The 13514-nt window shown below is 44.2% G+C and overlaps 1 protein-coding gene across 4 annotated transcripts in view; it reads left to right on the forward strand.

Moving 5' to 3' along the window:
• The window catches only part of srrm3 (serine/arginine repetitive matrix 3), a 94152-nt gene that overhangs the window by 48165 nt on the left and 32473 nt on the right, over positions 1 to 13514 (forward strand). For all 4 annotated transcript variants that reach the window (XR_005203866.1, XM_037748787.1, XM_037748789.1 and 1 more), the window contains one exon: positions 4265 to 4584. Coding sequence is in view for 3 of the 4 variants with exons in the window: in XM_037748787.1 (XP_037604715.1) it covers positions 4277 to 4584 (308 nt within the window). In the remaining variant the exon portion in view is untranslated. The remainder of the gene's footprint in view (positions 1 to 4264; positions 4585 to 13514) is intronic.

A 13514-nucleotide genomic window follows, 5' to 3' on the forward strand; every position in this document is an offset into this window, starting at 1 on the left:
TAAGACTAAACTTTGATAGATATTTTGCAAGATTTCCGTTTTTTAGTTGTGACTCTTGTTGTTCATGAATGAATCTGTTAGTGTGCGGTGTGCTGTTTTGGCCAAATCGTTACTCACCACACACTACAGGAACATAACTTATAAATTTAACATAACCTGTTTTATGTGGGGTCTCTCACATTTTCAAAATCTGTTAAGATTTGAAAAGTCTTTTCGAGTGGGCCGGCCTTTAAGAACCGACAACAGGAACCGTCTTCTTTCACTCATGAGTTAATGGCTCTTTTATTTCGAAGCAATCAGCGTCATTGCTCCAAAATACAATATGGAAGTCTGAAGTGCACATTATCTCTTTGTGATTTGAAACAATTGATGGTGACACTTCCATGTAGTGTATGTGGCTTAACAACTTCACTTAGCATAATGACTAATTACGAGCAGTGTTTGTTGGGATGTGACAGTCTCGTATGCCCTCGCAATAAAGACAGAAGAGGTTGGCGCCGCCATTAATACGCTAGCGCCAGATAACCTTCAGTCCCCGCAGAGGACTCACGCACAATTAACTGTGTGTTCTGCTTCCTTATCGGCTCACTGACAAGTCTTTCTTTTTTTCATTATACAATTGAATGAAAGAGAACAGATTTGCCGCGTCCCCCCCTCTTGGGAACAAAAGGAATGACGCATTAGTATAATGAGATGGCTGGATATTTACAGCGCGGTTAAACACAGACGTGGCAGCTTGGCCCCGCAGCTTTTTGACTCCCACATCTGGCGTTGGGGAGAATTTCATTTGAGATTGGAGGGTCCTCTCCCGCAGATTTCCAGATGATATCTTTGCTTTATTTAAGCTCATTACAGCTGCATTTCAAACAGCCTCTTGTGTTCGGTCGGGGGTTGCATGTGGCGGAATTCGTGGTTTGTTACCTGGAGCAACCCAGCGGCCAAGACATGATGTCGAGCACAAATGGGATTAGCAACGGTCCTCCCCCCAGGCGGAAAGATCCAGACCTGAGCAGTCGAGCTCAAGCTTTCCACTGACCACCTGGTCTAATTAATAAATAACTGGAAGACAGGAAGCAGGAGGAGCAGCCCATTGTCTCTGTTGTTCAGAGATGAAGTACCTGAAAGCCACACTTGAGTAAAAGTACAGATATCTAACCAGAAATTGACGATTAAGAATTAAATTCATTTATTAGGATATTACTTACTATTTACTGTACTTAAAGCAGCAGTAGGCAAAATATTTTTGGCTTCATTGGGCATAAATTCCATAATAACCTTTCAGCATTTTGTAATTTAAGTGTTCTGAGAGAAAACTAGACTTCTGCACCTCCTTATGGCTCTGTTTTCAGGCTTTACAAAATCTAGCCCGTAATGGGAGACTTTGACCAATCACAGGTCATTTCAGATAGAGAGCGTTCCTATTGGCTGTTCATTCAACGGAGGCAGCTGTCAATCACTCACAAACTACGATCAAACAGTCAAACTAGGCAACGCTGATGAAATATGAGTCAATATTCTGTTACTGTAATGCCTATTTCTCGAATAAAATGTTTTCAGATTTGATCAGTGCTGCCTAGTTTGACCGTTTGATCGGAGTTTGCGAATGATTGACAGCTGCTCAGAGACGGCAAGGCTCCAGCTCGGCTCTGATTGGTTGTTTTCCTCCGGTCTGTGAAATCTTGCAAATGCCAATAGGGATACCAGAGCACACAGAGGAATATGGCTTTTTTCAGATTACCTGTCTCATGCGCTACTGTCAGGATATAGTGACCGTTTTATAAAAATAACCTTTTTTAATCATATCTGCTCCAATTCTACCCACTGCTGCTTTAAAAAAATAAAAGAGCAGGAAGAGGAAACCATTGTCTCTGTTCTGACATTCCAATTAGTAGAAAACAAGGTCACATTAATTGACTACCATCCAATCTCATACAGAGGCCCTTTCCTGTCTACCTGAATGCCATTTTAAAGTCTGTTCGGGGCTATATTGATATAGAATATTCTGCGACGAGCGTGTGTAGATGAGGGATCGCTGTCATGGAATATCAAGTGCTGATTTACTGTATAATAAATTCAGCGACGATGCCCTCCTGCTGTCCTGCCACCTGTTCTGTCAGCCGAGAGCCGTGTCGCCGCGCTCACATCCACGGCTCGTTTACCAGCAGCACTTCAAAACCAAGCACATCCCTATTAAGCAGTCAAAGACTTCCAGAACCAGCTCAGATAGAGAGAGACGCCTGGCTACACGGCACCAAGCCGCTCGCGCGCTTTCCCCACGATTAGACGAAACGAGATGCGACTGAAGTTCTGGAGGTTTGTCCATCCAGCCTCGGTGTCACCCCGTCTCCACTCCTCCGTCGAGTTGACAGTGATGAAGTGCCTCAGCTGAGCTTTTTTGGCTCCTCCAGTGAAAAATGATGCCATTAACTGCAGAAGGGAGAGGGACGTTACCGAGGCTCATGGGCACGTGAAGGCCTCCCTCTCTTCCCTGCACGTTCTACAGTGGCCTCAACAGGACCATCCATCTTAATCAGAGCCCTCTCCATGCAGCACTTGTACCAGACAACTTTTTATTTTTTCATTCACCAAAATGACAACCTCATCCTTTCATTAGCAAACGAGCCAGAAACGGAAAGGTCAAGCGAGTCGAAAACAAAGAATGCATTCAGTGTTGATGCAATCAAATCAAGTCAAGTTATATTAAAGAGGAATCAATACTTTACACATTCCTCCCTGTAGAGACGTTCCGATTAGGGCTGTCAAAGTTAAAGCGTTAACGCAAATTTATTTTAACGCCACTAATTTCTTTAACGCATTAACGCAATTGATCTTTTGGAGGTTGTAATGGGCTCAGTTTTAAAACAAGAGGGAAGATACTGCTATCATATGAAACTAGAAAACCTGAAGAATCCATTGGTACCAACCTTTTCATATTAGCTTCCTCAAAGGAGGATAAATAACGCTCCAAACTTGCGTTACATTTTGGCGAGGAAAAACTGTCATGGTCATTTTCAAAGGGATTCTTTACTGACCTCCAGATATGTGAATGTAAATGAGTTCTATGGGTACCCACGAGTCTCCCTTTCACTGACATGCCCACTTTATGATAATCACATGCAGTTTTGGGGCAAGTCATAGTCAAGTCAGCACACTGACACACTGACAGCTGTTGTTGTCTGTTGGGCTGCAGTTTGCCATGTTATGATTTGAGCATGTTCTTATGCTAAATGCAGTACTTGTGAGGGTTTCTGGATAATATTTATCATTGTTTTGTGTTGTTAATTGATTTCCAATAATAAATATATACATATATTTGCATAAAGCAGCATATTTGTCCACTCCCATGTTGATAAGAGTATTAAATACTTGACAAATCTCCCTTGAAGGTACATTTTGAACGATAAAAAACATGCAATTAATCACAAATTATTTATATCGATTGACAGCCCCAAAAAAATTATAAAATACAAAATAATCTGGCTAAACAAGTTGATTTTTTCCCTGTGTTAATAAATCATGGTATCTGATCGCAGCATAGGCTGGCTTACTCGCCAATTTTGGGCAGTATCGAACGCATTTCCAATACTGACATCGGTATCGGAACAACTCTACCTCTCTGTCACCTGTTTGGTAGCTACAGACTTCTCCCAGTCTGCATCCTTAAGCTGCTTAGTGTCTTCCGCTTTTATCCTCCCTCACTCCCCCCCCCCTCTAACCTGCCTCTAGGCGGTACTGGGCTGTTGACTCATGGAGCAGAAGTTGCTGCCAACGCTGTCGCTGGCAATGCATGTCTACATGTATGCGCGTGTGTGTACAGTATGTTGAGTGTTTGCTGCTCAGTTCAGGCAGAAACACTGCAGCCTGTCCAGAGGTATTAACATCTCAGCTCACCTTTCAGTGTTTACTTATCATCCAAATGTGGCTGTATATGTGTGGAAAATATCAATTGGCAGCTTTGCGGTAGGCAAACAGGGGTTCAGAGGCCATAAACGGTCCTTCAGGGGGCCCTGCACAATCTTCAAAGTGAAGAATATCTTTATTTTATGATATTTTACTAAATGTATGCTATGTGAAGAAGAATTATTCACTCTCTGCACCATTAACAGTGCATCAGATTCAGTATAAAACTGAAAATCCTCCAAAACGAGGGTTCTTGGACGTTAAATCATTAACATGAGATGAGACCGTCTGAGACTGCCAAAAATCCACCAGACTTACCTCGTGTTCATCTGACAGTTTCTCTCCATCATCTGTGTCTCCGCAGAGTTCAGTAATCATGTACGATGCGGCGAGGGTGCCATCTCCTAAGGATGGCGCGAACGGGGTGGCCCAGCCCGTGGTCCCCGGAGCCGGAACGGGAACGGCTGCGGGACCAGGTGGGCCGACGCCGACCGCCGTCCTACAAGCCAAAACTGAGGAGGGACAGCCAGGTACAGAAGAGGAGGAGGAGGAGGAGGAGGAAGAGGAGCCCAAAGCAGAGCCAGTCCTGGTGAAAAAGCCACACAGAGAGATTCTGGACCATGAGAGGAAGAGGAGGGTCGAGCTCAAGTGTATGGAGCTCCAGGAGATGATGGAGGAGCAGGGGTAAGTACATGCAACCATTGACAGAGATCCCCAAAAGAATCCAAACTAAGTGATACAGCATCTGGATTGAAGGTTACATCCACAATGTTGAAAGAGAAACCACCGGCACTCGGCGTGTTGCTATTTGATATTGGTGGTCGGTAGCTGTATTAACATTTTCTAATTGTTTCAAGTCCTCTAATATGAATACTCACACCGCTACGTCTGTTATGTTTTCGTCTGCTGATTTCCCACAGTGCAGACTTGAAGTGTGAAATATTTCTTTTTTAATCTTTGTGACATTTTTATGAATGATACTTGCCCACAAACGGAGCAGAACGGGTAGTCTTATATCGCAATTTGGGGTCATCGATTATATTAATGATCAACTCTCGTGAATGCGCAGCTACTCATGCACAGTTGCCATTCATCAGGTCGAAACGAGCAATTCATGACAAGTGTGCAGTCAAGAGATTTTAATGAATCTGACTTGGAACACTCACAGAAAAAAAAAAGAGTTAACAATTTGAAAAATGTTCTTGCATGAAGCCCAAGATGTTTTAAGCACAAAAACCCACCAAGCGAGTAATGCACTTCAGCTGCACTGGGTATTTGATGTCAAATGACATTACCGTTTTCAGTGCAACAGCAGTTGTTTATCTTTTCTTTACAATTTGGTTATTGGGAGCCGGTTGGAGTGCGATCCGTGAAAGCTTTCTCCGTGTAGTAGAGCACTTGACATTGACAGCTACGTACCTGTAGGGGTGCTGAGTTCACATTCAGAATCTGTTACCTGCCAAAAGTCATTTTCATCGCAATATTGGGAAGAAGAAAAAGCAACAATCCCCTGTAGAGGAGTGTAGTAAACATAAGGGGCTGTGTTTTGTTAGGAAATGGGGCACAGCAGCTGCGTTTTGTTGATATGGCCATTTTTAGCAGCATGGAAATGGGATCAGGATGAATTCATTATCATCTTCTTCATTCCCTTTTAAAAGAATCCTTGTATGATGCTAATTTTGTGGTGGAGAGAATGACGTGCAACAAATGAAAGTCATGTGGAGGGATGCTCTGTTCCTGATGGTAACGGCTTCCTGGAATATGAAACAGTTCCGTATTAGCTGAAGGACTCTACAGGGACCATTCTGGCAGAGACCAGGTGCTTCCTGCTTGGCCAGCTGCCCCATTTAACATAATTGGCAATGCTCACAATCAGCAAGCCGGTGAAGGACCGCCACGTCCTTGTCACCGTTCTAGTGGCTCCTTCTTACCGGTTGGGCACCTGTGGAGAAGCAGGGAGGTGGTGGAAAGCCTCACTGCCGGGTGAAAAGAAGAGACTGGCTGCTATATGTGTGTTGGGATTCTACACGGCCCCCAGACCAACAGTGGGAGTTAGTTGTGACAAGAACCACAGTGTGCTGGGAATAGGGCATTTTGAAATTCTGAGAAATGAGTAAAATAATGCAGGAACATCTCATGGGAAAAAATAAATCTGTTTATTCTCTGAATTCAAGCTTTTGAATAGAATTTGTTCACGTGTGTGTAGCTTGGTTTGAGCAGGTTGGAGCAACCAATACTAGGAATCCCTAGAAGCAAGATTGCACCATATAGCTTCTTCATAGACTGTTTATAAAAAGGGGATGTAGTCACCATGGTGTCACCCTATGGTTTGCGGACTACCGTTTTGAAGCCTTGAGTTCAGCATTTTGGCCGTCACCATCTTGGTTTCTGGCCGTCACCATCTTGGTTTTTGGCCGTCGCCATCTTGGTTTCTGGCCGTCGCCATCTTGGTTTCTGGCTGCCTCCATCTTGGTTTCTGGCCGTCGCCATCTTGGTTTCTGGCCGTCGCCATCTAGGTTTTTGGCTGTCGCCATCTTGGTTTCTGGCCGTCGCCATCTTGGTTTCTGGCCGTCGCCATCTTGGTTTCTGGCCGTCGCCATCTTGGTTTCTGGCCGTTGCCATCTAGGTTTTTGGCTGTCGCCATCTTGGTTTCTGGCCGTCGCCATCTTGGTTTCTTGCCGTCGCCATCTTGGTTTCTGGCCGTCGCCATCTTGGTTTCTGGCTGTCGCCATCTTGGTTTCTGGCCATCGCCATCTTGGTTTCTGGCCATTGCCATCTTGGTTTCTGGCCATCGCCATCTTGGTTTCTGGCCGTCGCCATCTTGGTTTCTGGCCGTCACCATCCTGGTTTCTGGCCGTCACCAACTTGGTGATGTAGTATGTACTATATACTGCATACTGCGTTCGTTAGTAGTATGTAGTAGGCGGTTTTGAATGCAGCCATGGAGATACATGGAGATTCATACATCAGCTGCAGACATTTTTGCTTCACAATCTTGTTCATGTCACAGATGCAACATTACTCATCCTTGATGTTGCATATTTGCAGCCAACACTTGAACTTTGTATTAATGGCCTCATCCTCAAGTAGTGGTTATTAGTGAGGTTGCCATAGAGACAGTCAACCCAGCGTAGGCTGTTTCATTAGCATTATGTGCGTCCTCCAGCACAAAGTTAGGAAGAGCTCAGTGTGTGCTAACGCCAAAGGCCATGAAAATTGTAGTGACAGCAATTGGCCCTAATCCACAATCTCAAGGCTTCTCTCAGGCTGATCTGCACACACACACACGCACACACACACGCACACACACACACACACACACACACACACACACACACACACTGCTGCTTGAATAACCACAGCTCCCAGGCAAACTCCAGGCTAGCTGAGACTGTAATTAATGATGAGCTCCGTGATCCTGTGTCGGTACGGAGAAAATTCAGTTTCCTACTGATACCTCGTGGCATTTTATTCACATCACATTTGTCATTTATAGAAAGCCGGCTAATCCTCGATGTATTAGGGGAGGGTGATTTAATTGAATAAAGGGCGAGCTAATTAGTGAGCCTTTTTTATTTTTTTTTTGGTCAAGGCTAGAAACGATTAACCTGACCCACCAGATGGTTTGTTACACAGAACCATCTGAGAAGCTGTCATTGGAAACGTCTGGAGAAAGGCAGGCCCGTTCAAAAAAACACATGGCAGATGATTGGCTGAACCATCTGTCAATCAAACTCTTGCCGAAGCAAACATCTTTTCCATCAAGAAAAGCCTTCAGTGCCGTTCTTTGCTCTTCTTTCAATGAAGAAATACTCTCCAGTTCTGATAGAACTGATGCTATTGCAGCATTTCCACTAACCTCTTCAGGAGCTGCCTGACAACGAACAGTCGCCTCTCCTCCGTGTCGCCTCAGCACACCTGATGGTACATGTCCACAGGGGGCGTTTTTTATTGCGAGGGATCATCTCACTTCCCAACATTGGACGCTTGATGGGCTGCCACGAGACGCAAGACACTAGGCAGCTGATTGGACGAACGCTTTCCCTCGTGGCAAACGGGGATTAATATAAGCTCTTTGCTCATGGGCTGCTGCTCCCAGCTTTCAAACCGGAACCAACACGGTGGCTCGTTTGGAAACTTTTTTGTATAATAGTTCACCAAAATGTGTTTCTGAAAACATTTTATGCAAGAAATAAGCTGTGCAGTTGCTAAATATGTCTTGATATGCATAAAGTATCCTAGACCTCAACTTTATGCAAATGATGAGCAGCCAACGTGACGCCCCATCTCTCGAATCGCGCCGCCACGCTACCAAAATGCATTGCACTACTGCTGACATAGTCAATGAATGGGAAGCAAAGGAGGTTGTGGACATGTACCATCAGCCACGCCCTTAGCCGCCAGTAGCTCCTCACAGGATGCTGATTGGTCCGTGCTCTGGCTCCCTGGACACAAACGCATTACTTTTAGGCTGATGAGATGGCTATTCGTGTGATATATGATCCAGCTATTCTCGCATGATCTCATGACATCGCGAGAATCCAGCAGCCGTGCAAAGTAAAGATACGAGAGAGAGGTGACAGGCACAAACCAGTATGTGGGGCCGGCGTTTTTCAAATTTCAAAAAAGAAAAGTAGACCTTTTTTTGTTTCCTCCTCTCTCTCCCTCTGCTGTTAGAGTATGGAGATGAATTAAATCAATGCTCCTGTGGGGGGCTTTGAGACGGTGGAGATGGATTAGACTTTTCTTCCACTAATTCTTCTACCCGTCCCTCCTTCCCTGAACGTGACTGCTTGTTAGGCAGTGGGGCCTCGTTAAGACGGCGGGCTAATGGTGGAGCTACGACAGATTGATGTAGCTGAAAGGGAGCTGCCGGACTTTACCAGGAAAGATAAAGAAATAAAAAGGAGGGGGCGCACTGCGGCCATCTGTCAGCTCATCTCCTGGCTTGGAGTAGATATAGTTGCTCGTGGTTTGAGAGCGATGTAAAAGAGTCATGATGTCTAGTGAAACAGCGTAGTGTCAGGCAGCAGCTTGGCTAATGATGACAGAATACAAGGAAGAGGCAGACACCCGCGCTGACCGGCTCCACTCAACTCGTCAGACTGCACGAGCTCGGCTGGCAGACGGGCGCGCTTGAAGGACAGCGACCACTCAGCTGAGTGTTAAAGCTCTGGACGGACTCGAGTCATCTCGTTAAGCTATAATAAAGGGAGAATCTCACTTGCCAGCTTGGCTCGGCACAGCTCCCCCTCGCCTCTCCAATTTCTAATGTTCCTCTTTAAATGAGGGAGTGTGAGTGCATGTGTGCAGGATTAAGGGATAGAGCGGGGGGGATGAAACACAGGGAGAGCAATGCCAAGCATTAGACACAATTAAAATGGTGGCTGGGGTGTGTTTTCATTTGTTGTGGATATAAGCCAGCAGGCTCAGACTGTACGTCACCCCCCGAGCCCCCCGTCCTGACCGGGGCCTGTGTGAAGGATTAGGCTGGGGGGCAGGTTGGACGCCTGCCTCCTTCTCTAACCCTGCCAGCATGGCAGACGCTCCCCTCCTCCCTTTACACACAGACCCCCCTCCTAACCCAGCCGTGCTCTTCTCCAGAGATAGGACCAGGATAAATAGTCTGTCATGAATGATGGCCTCACCCTGGGAGCCAATTAGACAGGCTGAGCAATTAAAGAAGCCTGTTCATTTAGCCATCCGACGCCCGGCAGCATCCGCCACTCACCGGCACTCTTGAGTGCTCTGCCGCCGCAGGGAGCATTGGCCTTTTATGTATATTAGATGTGCTCTAGGTCACTATACGTTGTGATCTGTTAGAGTAGCTGTTGGAGGAGGTGGAACGGTACATATAGCTGAAGCACCGCCAACAACATCCTGTCGTCTCTCCATCACAAAGAACTGCATGGACTGAAAGTCTCAACAAATGCTTCGGCAACACTTTATAATAACCATCATTTATAAATGGTAAATTGATACTCAGTTAATATCTGTTAACAATTACGAAATGATTTATAAACCTTTCAGAAATTGTTTGTAAAACATCTATAAACATTACATAGACAGATATTTGTAACACCGTTAAATGATTGATAAATACTTTGTAAAGCATCTATGAACATTATTTAGATAGATAGTTAATAGTTTGTCAATGATTAGTAATTGATTTCTGGTCCATCTGTCTATGTAATGTTGATAGATGTTTTACAAACGATTTCTTAAAAGTTTACTAATCATTTGGTAATCACTAACAAATACTTAATATACAATATAAAATGTTATAGTATGTGCAGTAATAAACTGATAATAAATACTTTACTAATGTAATCAGAATGTAATTGTTATCGTCTCTTATCTGTGATGATACAATATAATTAATATACATATATTAATATATAAAATAATAAATATAATAATAAAAAACTTGTATTTCATATTACACAAAATACTGATAAAAATTGTAGCATTACTAATAATTAGTAAAAATTATTAATTATCATTTCGTTATTTGTTAACAGTAAAAAAAAATGCCATTAGGAGCACTAAAAGGAGACAGAAGAACCTGTTTTTTTTCACAGATTATCTGTCTCAGGATATAGTGACTCAGGATAAAAATAACCTTTTATCATATTTGCTCAAAGTTACTGACTGCAGATTTAAAGCAAGTTTAGCTACCTCATGATAACACAGTTCACCGACAGATTTCAAGCTCAGGGGCTGCTTTGCATGCGAGGGTCCATGTCCAGATTGTATTTCAGGGCTGTTTTTCCCACACTAATTGAGGCATAAGGATTGCGGATGAGTTGAACTCCTGTGGTGGCTGAGCCTTTTTCCAGCTCTCTAATGAGCTCTCTTCACAGGGCCTCACTCACTCTAATCTGCAGGCTATACGTGGAGCTCTCTTTAAACTTGAACTCCATATACACAACTGCGCATGCACACACTAACACACACACACACTCACAACAGAGAGGCAGGTGTGTGCTAGGCCCTTCTTATGCATGCATGAAACTGTGTGTTTCCGCCAATGATAATAGCTTTTTAAATACAAGGCAGAAGACGTTCCGCCTGCTGCTTCACCAAGCAGAAGAATTAGACGTGCATGTGTGTATTACAAAAACTGTTGTTTTAAAGCCAAGTAGAGAGGTGTAGCCTGGCACAAGCAAAGAATACACAACATAACACAGAGATGCATCACTGAATCTGTGTTTTTACAAAGGCTGTCAATCGATTAAAGTATCCGTAGTTAATCGCGATTAATTGCAAATTAATCACACATTTTTTTATCTGTTCAAAATGTATCTCAAAGGGAGATTTGTCAAATATTTAATACTCAACATGGCAGTGGGCAAATATGCTTGCTTTATGCAAATGCATGTATATATTTATTATTGGAAATTAATCAACAATCGTAAGTTCCGTTAATGCGTTGGAAATGCGTCCAATACTGCCCGAAATTCGGGATTAGGCATCGGCAAGTAGTCTATGCACCGATCCAATACTATGATTTATTAACCCAGAAAAATAATCAGCTTCAGAAATCAATTCTTCTTTGTTGCTCCAAAACAGTAGCCTTCACTGTGCTGTCGCCCTGGATGTATCATGGCTGCCACTGGCAACTACTGTTTTAGAGCAGCAAAGAAGAACCGATTGCTGGAAGTTTATCACGTGACGATAGTAAACAACAACAATGCGGTAGTACGGTACGGTAACGGTAGTCAGAGCGAGGAAATTGTCAGCCATTTGGCAATATTTCACAGTGGAAAATCCAACAAGTAAAACTGTATGTATTTGTTCATGCTTTACAAAGAGCTTAACCTGAGCCAGGCCATACAACAAAGATAGTAATCATATCCATACATGGTCAGTAGTAAACAGCTGTTAAATAGTAATAGGCTACAGTAAATTGAGACAGAAAGGAAAGAGGTTTATCGTAGTAGTCAGGAGCTGAATGGTTGTATTTTGGCCACCGCTGCTGCGGCATCGCTTTAATAACATCTGCAGTGACACTTTTTGAATTGCAAGAGACGCGAGCAGCTAGGATCTTATTAAGAGAGCTGCTCTCAGAGCCTCTAAGGCCGGAGCGAATAACTATCTCTGCTCTGATGGAGGTTTCCCTGCGAGCCAAAGCCTGTGTCACAAGACGATAAGCCTGCGTCCTATCAGACCGCAAATTGGAGGGAAAGCATCTTGAGGAGAATGACCCATTTCATACATTGTCACCGGGGGAGGTCCCAAGCCAATATAGTAGAGAAAAGCGCTTCAAATGATGTTGTTACAGGAGGTCGTAGAGAAGATGAGCAATCAGAAAGAGAGGCGGTGGCAGATTGTGCTGCTCCAACCATTGATCTGCTTCCAGTGTGGGGGAGGTGAACAGGGCAGCTTTATATATACTGAGAAAGATGTACTCTTTCCTTGCTCCTTGTTCTGTCTGGTCTATCCACTAGCTGTTATCTAACCAGAAAATCTATGACTGGAGAGAGCATCAATTGAGAATCCTCTCCATTCGAGAGTTGAACTGTTTCACTGTGGCTCTGGAGGTCGTTTAAATTCTGCCCCTGCAATAGAAACGCGGGGGCGTTCGGGTTTGCCTTCCCGTGGTCCCAGCGCCATTCAATCTTACTAACTACATTGGCATCACGTTGTACTCTTTGCAGCGGGGATTGATGGCTGCAGAGTTTCATACAGTAGGTGCACAGCACCGCCCGGGGATGACTTGTGAGGAAAAAAAAGGTTGTTCTCTTCACACATGAAGCGCAGAAACATCAGTGGCAGTCAGAAGGAGTACACGCACAGAAGGAGTACACACACACACACACACACACGTAGGCGCGTCCTCCACAAATCGATGGCTATCAGCATAAGGATGGTCTCCGGGCCACAACTATTCATTTTCTAGGATGGTGAGTTAATGGGGGGGATCTGTGGGTGCTCGGAGCTGTCTAATTACTCCAATCAAGTTCTTTAATCGTGGTGATTTTTCATGGCCAGGGTGGCGGGGAAAGCCCCTCGCTCTGATCGATGTCCCCCCCGTCTCTCTCCGCCCAAATCACTGGGACTTTGCATGCTGTAGGCTAAAAGGATTTAATTTGGCTCCACTCCTCTGAACAGTCCCACCTCATACGCACGCACACACAAATGAAAACACCATGTTCAGTAACCCTTTAACACTCTGACGGCCTGCCGCCGGGCCCGGCTGCTACTCTGTTTTTCAGAGGTTGTTGAGTTTTCTAGCAAAGAGTGATACTGGTATCATATGAGGAAAAACTGGCTTGGTCGTTTTCAAAGGGGTCCCTTGACCTCTGACCTCAAGATATGCAGTATAAATGTGTTATATTCGTCTATTCTAAAATGGTGTATTTGAATATTTCTGCATACTGGGGACCCTAAACAGTCTTGTAATTACATAAATAGGGTATCACTGTAAAGCTGATGCTCTTTTGGATCCAATGTGATCCTATGTGTGATGATGTTAGTCCCCATAGTAGCCATTTCATTGGAGTGAGACCATTTTTTTTAAACTTGACCTCACTGTATAAAATTACCTTGTGGTGACCTCTAGGATAATCACAGCCTCATGAAACGTTACAGCCACAAACTAGAGACCTAGA

The sequence above is a fragment of the Sebastes umbrosus genome, chromosome 17, assembly GCF_015220745.1.
Source record: "Sebastes umbrosus isolate fSebUmb1 chromosome 17, fSebUmb1.pri, whole genome shotgun sequence".
Taxonomy (NCBI): Eukaryota; Metazoa; Chordata; class Actinopteri; order Perciformes; family Sebastidae; genus Sebastes; species Sebastes umbrosus.